The sequence below is a fragment of the Dermacentor variabilis genome, chromosome 11, assembly GCF_050947875.1.
Source record: "Dermacentor variabilis isolate Ectoservices chromosome 11, ASM5094787v1, whole genome shotgun sequence".
Classification (NCBI taxonomy): domain Eukaryota; kingdom Metazoa; phylum Arthropoda; class Arachnida; order Ixodida; family Ixodidae; genus Dermacentor; species Dermacentor variabilis.
This window is the reverse complement of record NC_134578.1, coordinates 49,210,282-49,232,335: the sequence shown is the minus strand read 5'-3', so window position 1 is coordinate 49,232,335 and position 22,054 is coordinate 49,210,282. Positions and strand designations below refer to the sequence as shown.

At 45.1% G+C, this 22,054-nt stretch overlaps 1 protein-coding gene across 1 annotated transcript; it reads right to left on the bottom strand.

Moving 5' to 3' along the window:
* Positions 1–585: 585 nt before the first annotated feature.
* On the bottom strand, positions 586–20,233 carry LOC142564090 (arylsulfatase B-like). Its single transcript, XM_075674932.1, has 10 exons — positions 19,821–20,233; positions 18,726–18,885; positions 15,046–15,158; positions 13,062–13,172; positions 11,464–11,616; positions 10,728–10,854; positions 7,051–7,341; positions 4,874–5,252; positions 2,685–2,889; positions 586–791 (listed from the first exon to the last, which is right to left on the bottom strand). Exons 1-10 carry the CDS (start codon positions 19,929–19,931, stop codon positions 657–659), a joined length of 1,785 nt encoding a protein of 594 aa, XP_075531047.1. The 5' UTR covers positions 19,932–20,233; the 3' UTR covers positions 586–656.
* Positions 20,234–22,054: the final 1,821 nt, after the last annotated feature.

Genomic DNA, 22,054 nt, shown 5'->3' with positions numbered 1-22,054 from the left:
TGAAATGTGCAGATTGAGCTACCTTACAGTTACCATGCTTCCATTAATGTCATTTTTCGCACTCTTCTGGTTAGAGAGACGCCTGGATCGTTTTACTCAGGAAAATTAAATCTTCGCGTGTAATTTCGCAATCAACATTTATAAAATAAATTGAATAATAATAAGAGTTTTCAACGTGCATGTCCCCTTAAGGCTTGCTGAAGCCGTATGCAAGTACTTGCCCTTTAGAATTGTAACAATTGCCTTCGTCTCTTCTGCTTCGACGGCTTTCGAAGCAGGCATTCCAGGATGATCCGTTCCGAAAGTTGTCTGTCATTAACGCTAACAGGTTAATTCAAAAGCAGTCGTCTTTTCAAAAGTTGGGTACATTTGATTTCGTATGCCCCTTCAGCGTGATTGTACTTTTCTTCCCTTTATTCTGGGACTGACGAGATATGTTCCCCAAATGCATATACTATAACAAACGTCATTCCCTCTTGACTAAAGCCATCAAGGTACATAGGTTTACAAAATACTGCAACACACGGGGACAAAAATTGCGGCAGAAGCTCTTTAGCCGATCCTTCACGGAAAACAATTTCGACATGAGTTGTCAATATTTACTCTGTGAAATTTTTTCCATGTAACAAAAGTCCCTGCCCATGGAACTCGGAATATCACACAGAGTCCATATAAGGTGCCCAGGTGAAATCAAAATATCGCGGGTCCGCTCTTCTTGTGGGTGGCTTGTTCAAGGGTGGGACCATCGTCTTCCTGTGCTGTTCTAGACGGTTTTCCAAGCTTCGTATTATCTGAGAAGAAAAAAAACAAGTGAAAGCTTATATTAGACACTTGGGCATCTTTAAATGTCTTCTCGAAGGGCGGTTGTGTTGCTTCGTGCATTCATGTTATGAGGAAACCAATAACAAGGGACTGTTAGTAAGCTCTTGATGAGGGCTAGTTGGTTCATGTTCAGAACTGAGGGGTCGAACAGCGCGAATAAAACAAGGACATGAGGAAAAAAATACCATAGACAAGCGCTTCTCTGTGGCATTTGTTTCCTCGTGTCCTTGTTTTATTCGCGCTGTTCAACCTCAGTTTTAAAGAGACTGTTAGCCTACGCTCATACGCAAAGCTCCGATGCTCAACATTTTCGGATGAATGAAACAATATCTTCGGCAATGCGGACCAACAGAACTACATAAACTATTCTTGTGAATACGAGTGTGCATATTCATAAGCATGTTTTTTATGTTAGCCTACGCTTATACGCAAAGCTCCGATGCTCAACATTTTCTGATGAATGAAACAATATCTTCGGTAATGCGGACCAACAGAACTACATGAACTTTTCTTGTGAATACGAGTGTGCATATTCATAAGTATGTTTTTTTACGCTAGACCTTCACGTAAGAGCAGATGCACCTGCCGCGGTGGCTAAGCACCCATGGTGTTGCGCTATGGTGTTACCGACCACGGCGGCTTTATTACGTTGGCGGCGAAATGCGAAGCTGCTCGTGTGATGTGCATTAGGTGTACGTTTAAGGAACCCCAGGTGGCTAATGGAAAACAACACACATGAATCGAAATTATTGTGATTTTGGCCCCAGAGGTCATGTAAACTACGCATTTATACGCAGTCGGCATTAGATGTTAATGAAGGGAAAATTAAATATTCCCCCGTTCGTAGCAATTGCTACAAAGGAAATCCATACGGGTTCCTCGAAAGTAAAGCCTCCCAGTTGAAGAAAAATTCGTGCAGGTCCGGGACACGGACAAATTTTCCTTTAACTGTGAGGCTTTCTTTCGAGGAATTCGTATGGATTTCCTTTCTAGCAACTGCTACGAACGGGTGGATGTCTGATTTTCTCTTTATTAATCACTTCTCTCCGCCTTGCGGGTTTCCGCAGAACTATTACGTCAAACCATAGCCTTTGCTTCGAGTTGTTGACAAATTCGACTTCGCCCTGCCATCTGTTAGCCACCTGGTTAGCTCAGATGGCAGAGCGGCTGCCCCGGATAGGCGGTGGTCCCGTGTTCGTGTCCCGAACCAGGACGAATTTTTCTTCAACTGCGGGGCTTTCCTTTCGAGGAACCCGTATGGGTTTCCTTTGTAGCAATTCCTATGAACGGCTGAATGTCTGATTTTCCCTTTATTAATTACTTCCCTCCACCCTGCAGGTTTCCGCAGAACTATTACGTCAAAGGCATTAGATATTGTGACACATGCTTTAGTAACAACGCAAAACGCAGTTCCGCCCAACACGAACTTTGACGTCAAGCAACGCACGTGGTGGGTATGAAATTGATCCTTGCTGACAACGTTTCTCAAATTCTTAGTGAACTTAGGTTACAGCTGAGCTGGTACCTTGCAGTAGATATAATTTTTTACGTTCTCCTTCATAGCCCAAAATTTTTCTTCAAGAATGACCACTTCTTTGCATCAGCTGCATGTTCGAAGTCAGAGAACCGGATAGGATACGTATTCACAAACACATTCTTAGACAAAAACTGTTTGTAAGATCAAGTGTCGGCTAATCATAAGGTTCGGCATGTTATTAGCCTAGGCGGCTGGCCTAATGAAAACAGCTCATACAAACTTAAGTAAAACAAAGCGCAACACACCGAAAAGCATCTGTTCAAATCTCTCGCCCGGATTACGACATTTGTCGTGTTGCTACGCATTTGAAAAAGTAATTACTGACGTGCGGATTCTCCTCGGCTATGTTGTTTATCTCGCAGGGATCCTTGTCGATGTCGAAGAGGCACGGCTTTTCGAGTGGCTTGCATTCTTTCCTCCTCGGCTGGCCGCACTCGGTCAGCACTTCTCGGGGACTGTGCCTCGGCAAGGTGCGACCGATGGACAGGATTGTCCGGGCCGCCGCGCACGTCGGATCCAAGACGTTGTTCCTGGTAGGACGTAATGTTCGTCAACAACGTACAAGTTCCAAGTTCGGGCACAAGAGATTGTCCTTACTGGTTGAAAGACGCCGTTCAAACAACGCATGTAACCGCATGAAGAAAGAAACTCGTCTGAGGCCGGACAGATTTATGAGAAAACAGCCCACTGCTGCAAAAAAAATTGTGTTCCGCTAAATTCAAAACACACCCACTGAGAAGGGGAACATTCCAAATCAAAATAATTCAGAAGAACCACTGTGGCGCAACCAGTGCTCGTTATTGTTTCGCTTTGCCCCACAATATAACAGAGAGAGGAACTTTATTAGGATACGAATGGGTAGGTCGGCCTCAGTGATGTGGCTCCAGCCACCATATCGCGCACTTCATGCAATAGAGAGTGTTCTGTGGGAAGTCAAAGACGCGTGGAAAGGTTAAGCTCAGGAGCATGATGGAAGTGGTGAGATTTACACACGCTATTGCCTCTGTGCAACGTTTGCGTGTAGTCTTTACAGCACATCCGCCTTGGCTGCAAGGGGTCGAGGCGACTGGAGTGTAGCCGTGAGACCCTCTATTGCGTGCATTCAAAATCAAGAATGGGGTCGAGCGATAAGGTAGCACACTGTAATACCTAAACACTGTAATACATAAACAGGGATCAACTGCCTCGAAAAGGCTGGCCAACGTTTCGATATGCGGACCTATCACCTATCGCTTTTGACACAGGTAGGTCCACCTGTCTAAACGTTGGCCAGCCTTTTTGAGGCAATTTATCCCTGTTCATGTAACTTCTGTATCACTATAGTGTGCATACATTTCACAGTTCTCACCGCAGGACCCCCAAATATTTCTCCCTAAGTAAGGGGTATGCAGTGAGCATGAACTGGTTTCTTGAGAATCAGAACGAGTTTATGCAAGATAAAAGAAGGCTTTGTGAACTCGGCCCTTGGCACACATTTCTGTTTGAAACTTCCACAAAAGACAGCTGGCTCAGGTTCTCACTTCTGTTCGCAAATTTTGTGTCAGAGATGAATAACAGAATCGATGGCCAATCGGACAATTTCAAAATCTTTCACGTAAGGGAAGTCATCAGCAGTGGCCGAATAAGAAAATCCTTAGTCTGGAGGCAGCCCGAAATAACGTTAGCATACTAACTACATGCGGGCCGAGAGATGTATTGTTCTATCACTCTAGTGGCTTCATGTGTTCAACTGTCTCCTCCCCCTTTCGTTGTAGTGGCACATCTTTCTTGTTTCTATGTAATCGAGAGCAACTTCGGAGAATCGACCAGGGCATCGGTACGAGCCTTTCGACGTTGCGTTGTGGTATTACGTGCTAAGCTTCTGCTGAGGAAAATGTGAGTTTTTTTATTTAAATGTTTGATTCGCTCATCTACATTCACCTAATAGTTTCTTAAGCGTCCCTTTAGGTCTCACCTCACCCATTCCTTTTGGCTGAAGTGGCACAGTTCTCGGAATGGCCGTGCCAGCTAGTAAACGAAAATTGTAATTGAACAGTAGGTGAAAACGCGACCTCTCCAGTTTCACTGCCCTCAAACTAGGTGTCAATAGAAAACATAGCCATGCCCCTACATTATGTCTGAATAAAATTTTGGTCTTAATTAGCTCAATGACAAGCATTAAGGGCAACCTTGAGCTCCTTGAGTTTCGCCAAAACTCAAGTGCACACCTTGTGGCGCTCTTTCATTTGCTTTCTTCTATAGGTTATTGTAAGTAAGCCAACAAACAAACAAAATAAAACTGTTGCTAGTCCAAAGCTAAAAATAGTGTTGGAAGGTTCACAGCACTATATTTCCATATAGTACGATCCTGTTAAGAATCCGTATGTTCCCACATGAACATATGCAATCACGTAGAATTGTTGTCTCGAGCATATGGATCCTTTTTCATAGAGTTGTTTCTTCATTTCGCCCATTGGGGTACTCCAGCAAGCACGCAACAATCCCAACTCATTCGAGAACGTGCAGTACGTATACCTTCGGCCTGCTCCCGACGAAGGAACAGGATGTGTGTAAGGCTCGTACTGCCACGTCTTCGTATTGTCCCCGGCAGTCGTCAAATCTGTACCACGGTCGTCGTAGAGGTGGTGCAGACCGTACTTGTCCCCCGAGGTGTTGTCCACTCTGTAAATTCCGAGCTGAGAGTCGCTGACGTTCAGCGGCTCGTACCAGCCGTCGTAGTGGCCGCCACCGTACGTGCCGTTGACGTACTTGTAGCGTCCAACGCGTAGGGCAGACATGTTCCATATCGGGTCTATGTTGTGCAGCACTTCAGCCCTCGGAGAACCGACGCCCGTGATAAGGCTGTGCCACATGTCGATGCCATCAATGTCGCCTAGGTCTTGTACGTTGCCGCCTGCGTTGAAGAGCGAGAGGGATGTTGAAAGAAAAGCAAGTAGGCTAACCAGAGCGCACATCTTCAATCCTGGCACTCGGGAAAACTTGCGGTGGGCTCCGTGTTTCAGAACACGGACACCGTGATTTGCGAGGAACGTGGAAGGATATGCTTACTGCCACGTCAACTGTGGGCAACAAAATTTATTGTTAAACGCTACATTTCCCGAACGACATCGTAAGCAACACGTATGCACGCACTGTAAGCTATAATACAAACGGTCCAAAAAAAAGAATACAAGTTTCATATAAAGATAAAGGTATGAAGTTATGAAGGTTGCGCTTGTATTTTCCCGCGGCCCTAATATATACGCCACTCTGAGAGGGTTGGCATTCCTGCATGTATTCGTGCATGTATGAGAGGCCACAGTGGCATGTGCGGGAAGCCGCACAGGCAACGCATTAGCGTGCGAAGGCGACTGCGCGCGGGTAACGTAATGAAACTGCTCTTGAGAAGGCTGTTGCCTCCTGTCAGAAATAGATGCTGTCGCAGTAAATTAGTTGAGAGCCCAAGGAATCGCTGAAGCATGCTTATTGTTTAAAGAGATTGATTGATTGATTGATTGATTGATTGATTGATTGATTGATTGATTGATTGATTGATTGATTGATTGATTGATTGATTGATTGATTGATTGATTGATTGATTGATTGATTGATTGATTGATTGATTGATTCTGTCAGTCAGTCACCGGGGTTCAACGTTCCAAATCTATACTGGGGCTATCAGCAACGCTGCAGCGGAGGGATGAGGATTTTTTGACCATCTAGGGTTCTTCAACCGGGATGTAAAACAAAGTAAACGAACGTTTTCCTCTTCCCTTATTCTTTTTTTGTCATTTACTAACAGAATTAAGTATCACGCATTTTATTATTCTTGGAATGGCGTTAGGCTAACACGAGTGTTGCAATATAAGTATTCTGGTTGCTATTTTCACAAGTGGTCTTTCTTGGTCTCACCACATTGAACACGTAAACAAGAAAACACAAAACTAGGTTGCTTGTGCCGCACTTTAACTAAGGCCTCGCGTGGATACTAAGCTGTTTTTATATTAAACTTTAATTCGCCCCGTTCTTCAATAGGCCTCCGTGGTTTCGTACCCATACCAACAGTGTGAAATGAGTTGAATCTGCACGAAGAAAATCTATTTGCTTCACCTGGCATAATTACGGTTGTAGTTTTGTTTTGTTTTCACCAACGCAGGCACTGGAGTCCCTGAACTTCCAACCGCTCTTGCTGCATTATCACACTGAATCTGCATCTGCAAAGTTTCTGCAGGTCATCATTGACTCTGTCTCTGGGTTTTGTGACTGCAGCCATATCCCACTTTACAAAGAAAGTTGTACTCGCACGTCTCATGCTTTAAAGCTAATGCCTTTTCTCGGTATTACTAACGCGTTCAAATGCACCTCTTCTTTTTCACGTAAAACAGAGCACTGAAATCCATTGTCCGGTATTGTTCGTTCATTACTAATAAACAAGTTTTTAGCCGATCATAGGATACCGTTATTTCAAAATCTACTTTTCATTATATGTACTACCTTTTTTTTTTCTTTAATTCTTTGCTTGTAGGCTTGTCGATATTAACTGCTTCAGATGCTGTTCTTTTTGCTCGGGTTTGCCTCGTTTATGCTAACTTACTATCATTACTATTTCTCACGTGGTCGGGGGTTCAGTATCCGCGACCACGCGCTCCGGAGCAGAACGCCACCGCCAATGCGCGCCACAGAGGCGGATATTAAAGAAATTGCGCACCCACCGGCTGCAGAGTACAGTGTGGGCAACCAATCAGAGAGGTGCATGAGCTGACGCGACACTCTGGGCTGGCGAATCAGGGGGCTCCAGAGGAAGGCGGTTCCTCGCACGCCGCCTTCCCAGTGGGTCATCTTGGTGCCGCGAAGAGGCCAGTTGGAGCCGGCGCTCTGGTCAATGCCGCCGGTGGCTGCACCGTTGTCTGTGGTGAGGGCAATGATGGTGTCCTGGATGGCGTCCGTTGCGTTCAGGGCCTCCACCAGTTGGCCAATGGCGTCGTCCAGCGCAGACAACATGGCTGCAAACGAGTGCCACAACTAATTCTGGCTGGCAACGTTGCTGGTTATTCAAGGTAATTGTAAAGTAACTCAATAAAAAAGGTAAACACTCGTTAGTTCGAAAAGTGCGTTTTTTTTACAGAACTGCAGAGGCTTGCATGACATTTTTTTAAATAACAAGAAATACGTATTTCCAGGATAGTAACATTTACCAGCGACAGGTGGAGCTCAAGTTGTGTCAGTAGTGACGCAACCACAGGCAATAATAGAAAACCAGGGTTCGTCAAAAAATAAAATTGACGGAAACAGAGACGGTAAGTTGGAGTCAAAGGATAAAAAAGGACACAATGGATATTTGCAAGAATGACATGAAACAAATCAGTAGGGAAAGTTTCTAGGATAACACAAAAGATAGTTCCTTGCTATCTGAGGCCTGAGCTGGCTGCGTGAGGGAGAAAATAACAAAATGGAACAAATATTCGCAAAAGTATGAAGCTTGTGCCTGCTGCAGCCGATAACTGCAAACGACACCGCACACTACAATGGAATGCCACTGTGTTTACCTGGCAAGACCCGTAGCTGATGTCCACCTTCCAAGAGAGCTGGTACTCAAAGCGGATGCAAGCATTACCCATTCAACACTCGAGGTAAGCAAGACAACTTTAGAGTATCGGTAGGAAAAAAAGCACAGAATAAATTGTTAAAATGTGAGTCGTTACAGGCGTATAGGTAACACTAGAATAAAGATAGGTTTTAATGAAGATAGAAAATACCTAGGAGATGTGGGCACGACGCCAGACTGGTGTTGCGTCTACATAACGCTGATTAACTAAAGCGGGCTTGGTGAATGCTTGTCGCCGCCTGATTTCGCAAGAGATTCCACTGTAAGTTATCGTCATCATCACAATGGGGGCGGACGGAAGCGTTATCCGAACAACTGCATATATAATATGAAAGAAGCTTAGAGTATTCACGAAAAAAGAAAGCAGGAAAGAGACCTCATTTTAAAGGGACGACATCGGGGATCCTCCTAAAAACCTGTTACGCAGTGGCGCCACAGCGCTACACGTCAAGGGCAGGCTCGTGCTTCTAGCTTGATACCTACTCCCCGCTTGAAGAAAAAACGAAAAGGGTAACGCGAGCGAAGTACTCGACAGAGCCTAGGATGTGTTTAGGACAATGAGGGTGCTGCTGTTGTTCCTACGTGCCAAGCAGCTGTACTATGCAGCACCTTTGTGTCGCCTTCAACTGAGCGCGCGCGCGTGTGCGCTTAAACGGTCACGTGGGTCCCTCTACCTGCTTCAGTTTAACATCGTTCACCAGCATCCTAAGATTCACGCTTTTTCCGCGTGTCACCCTTGCCAACGTGTCCCGTGCGTCCTTTCCGTATACGCTCTTGTGGCTCAGTCGAGCGTCTCACTTCCAACTTTTCAAATTTTTTGGCGATCTTTTATCTTGCTTGAATGTAGGATAGACCCGTGATGACCAAGGTTTCAATCACGCTACGCAGAGGTTTACAGCTCAGAGAGAGCGAGAGAGAAGGGAAGAAGAAAAGGCAGAGAGGTTGATCAGTCTGAGTCCAGTTTGCTACCCCACACGTGGGGAGGGGAATGGGGAGTGAAAGAGAGAGAGAGAAAACGTGAGTCTAGACAGCTATATATATAGTTTACAGCTCAAAACGTCATTTTAAGCACGGGAAACGTAACTCATGAACTATAACAGCGTTCTTAAAGCCCTGGAGCGATGTTTCGGTTGTGTATAATCGAGAGTATTAATCACCAGCAAAGGAGTCGCTATTAGCAAATAAGTCTTTAGTTCAATAACATTTTACTGTGAACCAGTTCTAATCTTTCTTGATGTATGTGGAACTGTGTTTGTGCATTCGAGGAACAGCGAACCGGGTGCTACCTATGCTAATGGCGCTTTCCTTCCCCCGACCTCTTTCTTGTTCCTCTTCTATAGCGCCGAGGTTATATTTTCACAGCGCTGAGCTCGTCAGACAAGCCCCTTCCTCCTGCCTTCCTTTTTTTTTCTCGTAAATAGTAACGATTCATGCGACAATATACTGCGACGAAAGGCACGGTGATTAAGCGTTGTAGGACCCGCACTGAAGTATTCGTGGTATTTCAGTTGTTCTTTTTCATATTTACAGCAGTCTAAAGCTGCAACTTAATAGGGCCAGAGTTGCTTGTTTCATAACGGTACATGTTTTCCTAGTTGGTAATTTTCAATGAGACAACTAGGAGCACTGTAGCAGCCGTTTCTAATACAACTAGCCAAGCTATCTACAAGAAAAGTTAAATGGTTGATGCATTTGCTCGATGTAAAGGTAACATTCGGACATTCAACTTCATGTATAGAATTCTCAGAGTAAAAGTGCTTTAGAGAACCGGCGACATTATGGCTATTAGCGATCGATCTGATGTCTCGCACACCGTTAATGTTATGTTTTCTATATTAATTATTATGAAAGGCTGCACATACACAGTGTTGCCTACCCAGTGACCCAAGTTCACAACAAACAGGGCCACTTACGATAGGTCCATGCCCAATGGCCCAACTTGGTCCAAGGGTCGGTTTGGACTTGGTTCCCTCAGCACAGGAGCCGAATGTTCGACCCATCTGATCATGGACTACCCAGTGAGCCAAGTTGGCGGGAAAAAGGTAAGGCGCGGACATATATGGATACAGACACTCCCAGAGAATGCTAACAGCATTAAAAGTGGGCTGTTCTCATCGATCGCATACTGAGAGCGTAACACGTTCACACTTTAATAGATGGCGCGGTTTTCGTTTTTGTCAGACACACAGAACACGCGCTATGCATTTCCTGAACAAAAATCACCTGGATTTAACCCTAAAGTTTGGCTCAGACCTGTGTCACCTTACTGATGCATGTGCGCTTCGCTTCATAGTTCGGTTGTAAGAGAAAAACTTTCCTCGCCCTTGCTCCCTTTCCAACAGTTTATTATAGATCTTACATATGTGTTGTCGATGTTACTCAGTTCTCCCAATTCAAATTAGGAGCGCGATCTCGCAAATTCAGGCATCCTCAGGTCCACCTGCCCCTCCACGCCACAGTACTCTGCAGTAATGGGACGTACAGCGCAGCTTCGATCAACAAACCTTGAAGTTTTCATTCACGTGCAGCAGAATATGGGTACAGTGTCGTCGACTGTAACAAGAAACGCCTACCTATTTAGTAGTCCAGCACTGATTACAGCTCAAAATAGAAATGAACACCTGAACCTCGTTTTTTACGAGCGTACCTCTTCTTAGAGTGGCGTACTAGCCCGATGTCTTCTAAGAGTTGGAGAACTATTGACGTTTCACTGGCTTGAGCAGTGACCGTCTGTTCCCTATAGTGGGCCATAACGTGTACAATGCTTGGCTGATCTCATCTCACCGGCAAAATGTCGTCGCTTGTGGTTCTTGATGTGCCTGTTCATCTCGATATACCTGTCCGGTGCCTCGAACAGGGCGTAGAAGTTGCCCACGTGAACTGCCAGGTGGCTGAGGTACAAAAACAGAGGCTGCAAAAGAAGCGATTGCATCCCCTCACTAATCAAATACTAGAAAGTAATTTTTTGGTCATCTGGCTTCAGTACTTCGTGTTCTCTCCTTACGAAGATCATCGGAACAAACTGCACGCACAAAATAACATCTTCGCACCAGCAGTTGTTTCTCCAGCGGAGAAACCTTTACGAGTCGTTTTTGAGTTTGCAAAAACAGCAGCCAGTTGTCATTGCGCAGTATCGCGAAAAAAAAGATAGCAGTAATTGTATAAGGTTGATCAATTCCTAGGACTCTGTGAGAAGGAACCATTTTTCAATGCACTAATCTCCAGAACAAAGTGACGCACTCCGCTTTATAAAATAAAGTTTGCGTGCAAGACAGAATAGATAGAGGTTCTCATTTCCAACCCGATTAGAAAAAATGTCTTTTTGTCGCACCATTTACGTACTATAAACAGCCACTGTTTGTTTTTGATTTCTCAGTCCCAAGGAGTGAAGGAGTTTTCACTGTTTGCTACCACGGTAATTATTCCACGTACTGCCGCACTATCACTAGGAAAGCACACGAAGGCAATAAGGTTACGCATGGTAACTTTCACAGCTTCTATAGATACGAAATGTACTCACCTTATTGCGGTCCCGATTCTTAAGTATCTCTACTGCCTTCTGCGTGAACAATTCCGTCGTGTAGTTCCCAGATTTGGATTTATCTGCTTCTAGATTGTCCCAAAGGTCCAGACCCCAGCCTGTCCACGGATTTTTGGGATCATCCATGTACTCCTGATAAGTACATAATAATTATATTCAGACATCTCACCTCTAATTGAATTAATCAGACATATTTAAAAATTGCCTCACAATATTGAATATATTTTACATATAAAAAATAAGCACGCAACTTGTACACCAGAAATTCAGCTGAACATTTCCCATCTGAAAGCATGCACTTGGGTCTGACTAAAGTCAGTGAATGCACAGATGCTGAGTCCTTGACCTAGCGACACACACAGTGTATCCGCATTTTCGTATTTCGACTGTCTCATCACATGTTAACTGCACAAGGCGAGCACCCCCGCATGCAGAAGTAACTGTACCTTACCTGGTATTGGGTGAAAGGGAGTACTCAAAAACATGGCAAGTATTGTTCTCGAGTCCAATGTAAATCAAACACCAAGTACAAGCCGATTCATATTCAAAATATTTATTATTCGTGTACCCCCTGTAAATAGCTGCCACTCAAGAAAATATAAAATGAAAAGGTTTTCCAAGTACTAAGCAACCATTTAACAAATACACATATCTTTGCAAATAGCCTCTCTTTTAATTTCTGCAACAGTGACTCGGCTTTTTTCCTATCAGTGCTTTCTTTTTTCTCTCAATGTCAATGCTAAAGTGGTGTTGATGACAAGGAGCTGCTGCTTGAACGCCTTTGTACTCTGCCGTCTTACATGTAGCGTCGCTGTGTCATCTAACGAGGGCTGCGCGATCCATTCGAGCAGGCCTCCAAGATCTCCGTTCTGCACCAACCATGGACTTCATTACAGACGCTTCATGCACAACGCCAGAGATTTCGGAGGATATGTCCCAGCAAGATGCCCTAATTTGTGTAGCGCTTCACGAGCTGCGGCATTAGCCTGCGATTTCTGTTCAGTCTCTCAGTTGAATGCTCGTCTCCGCAACGGCACACACAAGTTCGATAGTTAGTCAATTCGACCCACGGAAGGTATTGGGCATGTACCAGGTTCTCGTGATAAAGAACAGGTACCTGCACAATATACATCTACTTGCAGCAAAAGAAAAATAGCGATCGCCTAGACTGCAGCAACATGTAACCTGTGAGCGAAAGGTTTGTTAGCACTACAAATCCACTACACATGCCTAATCTGTGGTTGTTTCTCCTATAATGTGTAACGTCTTTCGAGTAAGTCTCACGCATGTTCTTGGAACAACTGTCCAAGGCCAGCCTAGTTCAAGCGTCTTCGAGGCTTGAGCGAGCGTAGTGAAATCACCACATAAGAAGAAATGAACCGCATTGCTCTGGACGAAAATATATGCTTGTAGTGTCACCCAAGATGTCATGGTAAGCAACCGAGAACACTTCCGCCGATTACGCTCACCATTACTTACGTCCTTGCTGAAGTAACTGCGTGAGATGCGGCAGCGCACCACCCTCACCGAAAAGCACACAAAAGTCAAATGTACGTTGTTCCTTAACAGCTCATTACCTCGAAGGCAGAGTGGTCCGTATAGCCATGGTGTCCACAGTAGTAGCCGTAGAAAGAATCGAAGCCTCGGCGAGTCGGTGTATGGTTCCGGGTCATGTGACCTAAATGCCACTGGGCCGCAACAAAAGGAAAGTTACAACTCTGCTAGATTCGGTGAACAGCGCCAAATGCAAGGCAAGCAGTTAACGAACACTGTTGCGTTTGTATTTATTATTGCCCCTCACTTTGGTGTTGCAGTAATATTGCATTCTGTCTTGTTTGTCTTCCGCCTAGTTACAAATGCAGTACAGTCTACTTAGTTACAAAGGATTACTGACTGTCCCGGAGCACCTCGAGACTGCGTGACTCTGGTCTGCAATGTACTACCAGCATAAACTCAAACGGGAACAATCGCGAAATTACTATAATGCATTCTTCGGTTTTCAAGTTTGTCTGCATTTGTAAACCGGCTAAAACGTGTCTTTATTTAACGCCTATTTTGTTTAATTACGCGTAACGGACGTTTCGTATGATCAGGTATTTCCTGTTTGCATTTCAATTCATGCTTATAGTACGGAATTGATTAAGTATCGTACCACTCATGTAAATTCAATAAAGCATTATAAAATAGGTATAGACCTCCACATTTTGAACAGCCTCTGCAATAAATTTAAGACTAGGTTGCCTTTCTACGGGCAGCGAAATGAAACTTTCATAACAAGTTGTTTGCGTAGTGTTTCCACTGCATTGACAACATGAAGACTTATCATTTGATTTGCATCATTTAGCCAAATTTTCTTTTGTTGCTGCCGGTACTGCTCGATAAATTGGTAATAGTTCGTAGTTCAGGCGTGACGAAAAACGAGGCAATACTGCTAAACAACATGTGCTCTTGCCGGACACTTAGGGAATCTTGTCTCCTTATAAACCAATCAAGCACGATATACAGTCTCATCGAACGCGTCATGCTTGGTCGTCACGCTATAATCACGGCCAGTGACTTAAAAACAAAGTATTCAACACCAACCCTCACTGACATCCCATCATTGCGCCACTTTATTACGGCCGCTGACCCAGACGGCGTCAATCCGAATTGCGGCTTGCCACTACACTATAGGAACAAATAGAGTGCTGATATTCTGTAGATTGACTTGTTGCTGGGGTAGTTGATGTTTTCTTACCGATATAATGTAGCGCGAAGACATAGTTAGACAGCATCTCCTGAGCTGCTCGCAGCCATGTTCTTTCTTTTATCTTAACGATCGCCTAAGCCATCATCTGGCGCTCTCGTTTGGGAGCTGCTTAAACAATGAGGCAGGCTGAGAAGGGCACGTGATTTGAATACATCGGAACTTTTAGCTGAGGCATACTCGGATTTAGAACAAGTGCGCACAATCGTGGATTCTCGTAGCGAAAAGGAAGAATTGCGGGAACGCAGGTGACAGCCATCTTCTATCTTTTTTTTAATGATCGCCCCAGCCCAAATATCGAGTCTTCTTTCGGAAGTTGGGCAAGCCATGGTCCAGAATGAAAAAGGTTCACAATTTGAAGGCGTCGAAACTTTTCGCTGACGAGTACTTGGCTTTAGAAAAAGTGCCCACAAGATTGGACACTGGTAGCGATGAGGTTATTGCAGTTTACGGAGTACCGAAACACTAGTGATCTGAACTGCGCAACAAGGCGTGTAACAACTCTTGTGATGGTTTGTCCAACCAAGAAGTACCCGAATTGCTTTGTTTATTTGTTGTTGTTTCTCATAATGCCGGTCTTGCATAAAAAGAAAGATTGCACTCATTATACATCCACAATTGGGCTGTCGCCAGCGCTTTAACCAGCAACTGAGAAAACTTAGAATGCTTTCATTTGTGCCCTAGTTTAACTCGACTTCGCTATATGGCGCCTCAACTTATGCTGCTCACGTCTACGCCAGCGGTATCCCAGTATTCTATCAAGGGCAATTTGCTTAAAGGCAAGCTAAAGCTCTGCTATGAAGTAAGCAGCTTACCTTTCCCACCGCATGTGCTTCATATCCAAGTGTCTTGAGGTAGTTGGGCATCAGCTTAAACTGAAGCGGGAACGCATACGGCATGGCAGAATAGATTACATTGTGCTGCAGTCCTGCGAACCAGATAAAGCACTTTGTTGTAGCACAACTTCTACCGATAAGTATCTATTTTACAGCGAAGCTATTAGCCTCTTATTGGTCGGCATTTTCCGTGTCCATGTCCATGGGCTTTTTGCTTCCGGGCCAACCCGGAGGCAGTGCAATAAAGGGTCGACCCACGACGGTGGTGAAACAGGCTTCAAGCGCTCAGCAAAGTAGCGCGAAAAGTGGATAGATTTTTTGGATGCACGTACACAACAAACAGAACAGCATTTCTTTTATTAAAGAACAAGCACAAAACAAGCATACAACCGTATGCGAAGCACGTAGCGCTCCCCGCATACGTTTCTTGGTGAAGATTATATTGTTGCGCAAGCTGCCGCTGCGACGGCAGCTTGTGATGTGGGAAGTGACGTCGCTAGCCTTTCGTATATAAAGGAACCAGCCTAGCAACTGATTTCGTTGTCGTTGCAGCACCGCTATGGGTAGGCAACACACAGTTATGATTTCCTAGGAGCAGCGTTATTATAAGAAGTGGCAAAAGCAACAAGAAAAGGCAATAGACCAGCGGCTGCGTGCTGTCAGAAATATGATTACTCACATTACTAGCATTATTCTATATTACAATTACTGCACCATTACTCTAAAGCAATTAAACATCGAATACCCTACTCAGCAGTTGTCGTGGCGGTTTTCAACAGCTTCACCGGACATGCACTTTCGCAGGGCCGGGATGGCGAGTGAATGTTTTTTATATTATACCTACATCATTGTTGAGGTACACTCATAACAATTATGTTCTTTAAGGCTATACATCTCTTTTTTGTAAAGCTTCACAAAACCCGTTTTTTCTATACTGGTTGAAAGAGGAGTGATACTGCAAGTGCTTTTTTTTTCTTCATCGTGTGTTTTATTGCTTCCGTAGTGGGATCAGTAAAATGTAAGAGGGGCGGTGGTAGTAACCTTTTAGTTAATACATGTTATATTCTTTTTCACAACCCCTTAACTATATTTGACGGGGTTTCATGGTACTTTCTTATAATGAATAATTTAGACACTATGGAGAGTCTATAATAATACAGTAGATGGATACACCCGCTTGTCAGCCTTGTGCTTTTGTAAGTGGACTGATAAAATCTGTATGTAGACAAAGTCATCGACAATCTTATATCCTTCCTTTCCACTGACCTCGTGTGTTTCATGGTTATATTAAAAGATCCGTTCGCATAATATCTTGAGATAATATCAAACAAAAGTGTGAAGTCGCAAGTACGCTAATCATCTATTCTACAAAAAATATTCTACAGACAATAAAGCAAAACATATAAAGAGTTTCTACGGACTGCCCAATATATTTTTGTGGATGTTCTGAAGTTTTCGTGCACCTGATGAGCTCGAAAGCGTTACTGTTGAAACTGTTGAATAACCAACAGGGCCTAATCAGCGCGCTTAAACAACGACCGGTTTTTATGCTAAAAATACAGGAAGGTAAGCAGCATGGGCCACTGTTGCTGCGTTATCTTTTCTTCCCTAGAATATCAAATTTAATTGCTACCAGTTCGGGAATTCCTTTCAGAAACAAACCAAATAGTAGTCTTAGATCGTTACAGCATAAACACCGTCATACTTCGATGCAAACTTGTTCTCACCGGGCTACTGAGCAGTACTCTAATTATTTCTCTGGTTGTCTATTCCGCACGAAATGACACCTCAGGGGACCTTAAAAGAAAAGTCAAGTGCGCTGCATTAGTAAATATCTCTTACGTCCTAGTAAGCAAAACAAACTGCGGATGAACCCATCTAGAAGAATGTCGATGGCAATGCGCTTAGCAGTGAAGCAATGTAACGGCACACCATATCGCCAGCGTGGAGACGGGTCATGTATATATGAGGCGTGTATGCAAGCAGGCGGCTCTCTCGCGCTTCCCTCTGGGAACGTTGCGCCATCTGGAGGCGCCGCCCCAAAGTCCGCGAGTGGCGCTTGCGTGTATACACATTTTAACAAGATTGTCTGATTATATATGACTCAGGTTCGATTCAACGCAGCACCGGAGAAATTCTAAATGGCATTTTGTTTTTCCATTGAAGAGCGGCACATGTTATGCGTCACATTGTTACCCTGCTTGAAGCCAAAGAGGTTCGTTGCAGAGTCACGCATACCCAGTGACCCGTCAACAGTGACCCAAGCTGTTATCAACGGAAGGTCAGTGAACTGCGGCCCATACCGGATGGCACATACCTATGGTGACCAAAGTTTGCGTCAGAGAGGTTCAGCGAAGAGCGGCACACACCTATAGTGTCGCACCCACTGACCCAAGCTGGTCCGGCGGTCGATTTGTAACCGGGTTCCCTCAGCGCAGTAGCCGAATGCTGTACACATTAGAGCACGCACTAGCCAGTGGGAGGCCAGGGTGGCCAGCACCGACCCTGAAGATCGGGCGAACGCGGTGGGCAGGGCGACGCTGACGGCCAGGGCCCACGGTGTCCTGGACTGAACGCGCCTCCTGCCTAATGCGAAGACGTTGCCTGCTCTTTTGAACGCTAAGGTTGATTACTACCTAATACTCGGGAAGGCTTGATATATATGTTTGAGGGATTGGGGAGAGGGCGTGGGAAAAACGCAATAACTCATGACATGCCTGGCGAAGCCTCATTGAAGTTGTCGCACCAGCTTACCGAAATGTGAGCAGTTTCGACTGCGTCGGGTGTGGTCTGATTACCTTCCTTCTTGGACGAAGACGCAGACCACATTCTAGGCTAAAAGTGGCAAAGATTGAACTTATAATGTTGCCGGCTTCTTTACAGCGCCCGCAGGGTCAAAATCCGAGAAAATAGACCGTGACGTGAGTGACGCCATGTCACCCAGACGTTCCGGCGCTCGAATTTTCAGGGCAACATTTTAAAGAATGAAATTTCAGCTTCCATTTTCTGTTCCGGTAATGAACCTCCCATCGCAAAATTAACTGAAATAATGTGAAAAAGTGTTTTATCAGTGTGAACTTATTTTATGCTTAGATTGAGTGTCTCTTTGAGGATATACGGGTAACAATTTTGAGAATTCTTCAAGGCAGACTGGGTGCTTATATTTCACTGATTGCAGTGAAATTGATTTTTGCCTCCACGCGCACCTTTCTCTGCTCTCTGTTTGAGGGCCAAATTTATTTTGAGGTCCAATTTTGAGAGGCACAAATTTACTGGAGGAAACTTTGGCCTAACGACGATTCAGGTACCCTGGAAACTATGGGTGGTACGTGTATATATCTATAGATTTGTCTCACCTTCGCATTGTGGCTTCGGACAGTCTCGCGGCATTGAATTCTTGCGCATTATCTTTCTATATTTTAATATTTCCCAATTTTACAAAACACGCCAAGGTAAGAAGACTCCGTGTGCATGCATGCACGATTATTGCAAAATGCTGGACATATGACGCAATATCTTGTCTAAACTCATGAGTTTTCAAACTCGCAAAGCGACATGAAGACAGTGGGACGAAATTTAGGCATCACTCGGAACAGGACGCTCGTGCAGACGACACGCCCATTAAGCCGGTTTGCCACCACTCCGCCGCAAATACTCACCGGTGTGAATCGGGTGCCTCCCGGACAAGAGTGTCGCCCTGGACGGCGTGCACATAGGCGACACGTAGTGGCTGTCCAGAATGATGCCGTCTGCCGCCAGGGCGTCGATGTTGGGCGTGCGAATCTGCTCTGACCCGTGGAAGCTCACATCGCCCCAGCCCTGCAGTCATCCATTGAAAGCGCCACGTGATTCCAACGTCGGACACGGGGAAAGGGTAGATGAGGATATAGTGCAGCTAACAATAATGTGTACCATAAACTGTACCAGGATAGAGTATGGTACAGTATGAACAAAGCGAAGGTACACTGTACGTCGTAGCTGCACAGTTTGCACCTCCTCAGCACTGAATTCCAAATTGAAACCATCGAGTGATCCCGACACAAGTTAGACGTGATGGGTCGATGAGGGTGTATTGCAAGAGAAAAGGTCTTCATACGGCGTTTCTCAATAACACTAGGCGGCGATGGGTAGGTGCCGAACTTCATCAGAATACGCCGGGGTGGCCCCGTGACTGTGCCTAACCCCGAGGTCGTGGGTTCAATCCAGGTTGTGGCAGCCGCATTTTGATACAGGGAGTGAATCCGAAAACCCCTGCGTACGCTGAATTGGGCGCACGGTTAAAGTACTCAAGGTGGTCGAAATTATTCCGGAGTCCTCCGCTACGATGTTCCTCGTAATCATATCGTGGTTTTGACACGTGATACACCTGAATTCAGTTTTAATTTTCTTTCGAACTTTGTCAACACATGAGCCGTAAAGACAGTAAACAGTTCTAGAAACAGGCCGAATCTAAACTTAGGGACGTGGTGACCAGCAATACCTAATTGATGTGTATATATCCAGAACCGTGCTCTATTAAAACGCAAAAAAAACACTAGGACAACTCGAAGTGCCGTGAAATATTGCCTCCTCATTTAGAAAAAGTTTGTCACACGTTTGTATACATTCCTGGAGACAGTAGCAGAACCCTTCGCCCGAAAGAGCTCCGATCGCAGTAGTGCTAGAAAATGTTCACGTTGCGTAACAGACCTCTAAGACAGCTTTGCCGCAAAAACACGCCAAATATAAGATAAACAAGGCAAGTTTATACGAACCAAATCGTCGGCCACTATAACGATGATGTTGGGTCTGGCAGCGCATTCTGCTGGACTCGAAAACCACACCACACAAGCCAACACACGCAGAAGCTTCTTCGCACTCTCCATCTTGACAGGCGACGACAGGGCGGCTTGGCGTTACACACGCTCCTTGCAAAACTCTCTCGCAATACACTCCGCCGCCGGCTCCGCGAGCCCTGTTTTTACGCAACGCATTCCTCCAGTGTCCCCATCCTTCCCGTCACTTCGCTAAAACGGAAAAAGCGAAAGTGCTCTGTTGGTGCACCGGTGGTTTATGCAGAAGGCAAAGGCAGACGCCACTTCTGCACCCGGGCATTCCTTCTCGGTCGCGATATGGCGACCACGAGCTGCAATGATCTCACCGCCTCAGCCGGCTTCTTGAGCGAAATGCGTGGCCCCGATACTCGAGAGCTCCGAGATAAGGTGGATTCTCTTTGTTTGCGTTTCCTTTTTTTTCGTATCTTATCGAATGCGTGTGGCTGCCGTCTTGAGAAATCGCAAAGCGTGCTATATAGTCAAATAACCTTCACAAACATTCAACGGAAAAGTAAAGAGGTGGGGGGGGGGGAGAGAGAGAGGTGGCAAACATAGTCTGTCTGGTATATCTAGCACTTTAATGGGAGTTGTGTGCTCGGTGTGTTCCATACGTAATCGATCTCGGTAAAGTTCGCTTGTCTTCGTGTTCTGTTCGGGTACTTTTCCTCAATGAACACGCGCGTTTGCAAGCTCTTTTTTTTCTATTACTTCTGGTCTTTCTTGCTTAACATTATTTCTTTTTTTGTGTGTCACCGTATCATCTAGAGGGCATCATTGGGCCTACGACTACGCAGGTATTCCCAGTTGTCATTAAAGCCTGCATCTCTCCGTCTCGCTCACTCACATATATACAGAATAGTAGTCACATCATACATTTCTCTATCATTAAGGAAGAGTCGTCACCATGATGCGCTTGCGTGCTAGACGTGTCAGTGCAAGAACGTTACTTTAAAAAGGCACAGTTTATATAACGTATCCCGATACCTTTCCATGCACGTTCCCCTATCAACGACCCAATATTGTAGCTCACTGGGTACCATGTTGGGCTACAGAGTGCGAAGACGTTAGTTTGGGCCTCACCTGCGGAGACCGCTTTCCGATGAGACCCGAATGCAAGCACAGGACGTCGCAGAGACGTCTTCCAGACGAATTCCAGACGCGTTCCATTACTTGGGATCGAAGCTGGCTCCTTAGCTGTCTACTTAGGCTGTCTCTGATGCTGACCACAATAGGAAGACACATTGAGAGAAGAGCTGTCCTGGTGAAGCGTCCTCTCAGAAGGCAGCTTTTGCTCGGAGCTAACTCCGATGCCGCCAATTTAAATATGTCCAAATAACAGAAATGATTTAGAGAGACAACCTCTGGACCTATTTGAATAAAATTTGTTGCAGGAGAAAGTTAACTTATGGCAACCCTAAAAAGGACAATTTTAATTTATGGCTTGGAACTTTCGCAAGACTTGTCGAAAATTTGGTAAGCTTAAAGAAAATTGAAGCACGCAGTTTATGAATCCATAACTCTGTACCAAAACCAACTACCGCAGTTTTGTAAAGTAGATGCTTTTGAGCATCTAAAGCGGGCAAATTCGATATATTAATTTGCACCTTACATAACTTTGTTACAATGTTTAGAGAGGTTTTGCAAAAGTCCGACTCACAAATTAGTGGTATGTTTCAGAGGGGTGTATACCGTTCTTAACTGCTGAGTTACAGCGTTCTAAAAGGTTAAAGTCTCCTTTTCTAAAATTATGCAGCTTGCGGCAATTTTCGTAAAACATGAACGGCTCAAATAAAAAGTACGCTTCCTACAGTCACCAAATTCGAAATGTATCTTTTAAACGAGACAAACCTCACCAAATGCGGTGCAGTGGTTGCTGGGAAAACCGATTCCTTCGTTCCCATGAATTTACGTAGGAGCCCCTGAGCTTGAGCTTGCTCTCAACGAGTATCCATAAAATTCCTGGCCACCCTCGTACCTGCGTACAACAGCCGATTGCGCGCGTAGTGGAGGCAAGGGTGGCGAACCTCTCGTCTTCCACGCGGTCGCCAGAGGATTATTCCAAGAACGACGACACATGCGAGACATGCACCTGCGAGGCAGTGGTTCGCCTGGTGCACAGCCCCAGTGTCCTACAGAAACAAACCGCTGGAGCGAACTCACGACTCTAGTGTCTA

Excerpts from the sequence above, each read along its gene's own strand:
- LOC142564090 (XM_075674932.1), bottom strand. The coding sequence starts at position 19,931 with ATGGAGAGTGCGAAGAAGCTTCTGCGTGTGTTGGCTTGTGTGGTGTGG. Across the intron at positions 13,173-15,045 it reads AAGCACATGCGGTGGGAAAG|TGGCATTTAGGTCACATGAC; the intron begins GTAAGCTGCTTA and ends GTTGCGGCCCAG. Across the intron at positions 10,855-11,463 it reads AGAATCGGGACCGCAATAAG|CCTCTGTTTTTGTACCTCAG; the intron begins GTGAGTACATTT and ends CTTCTTTTGCAG.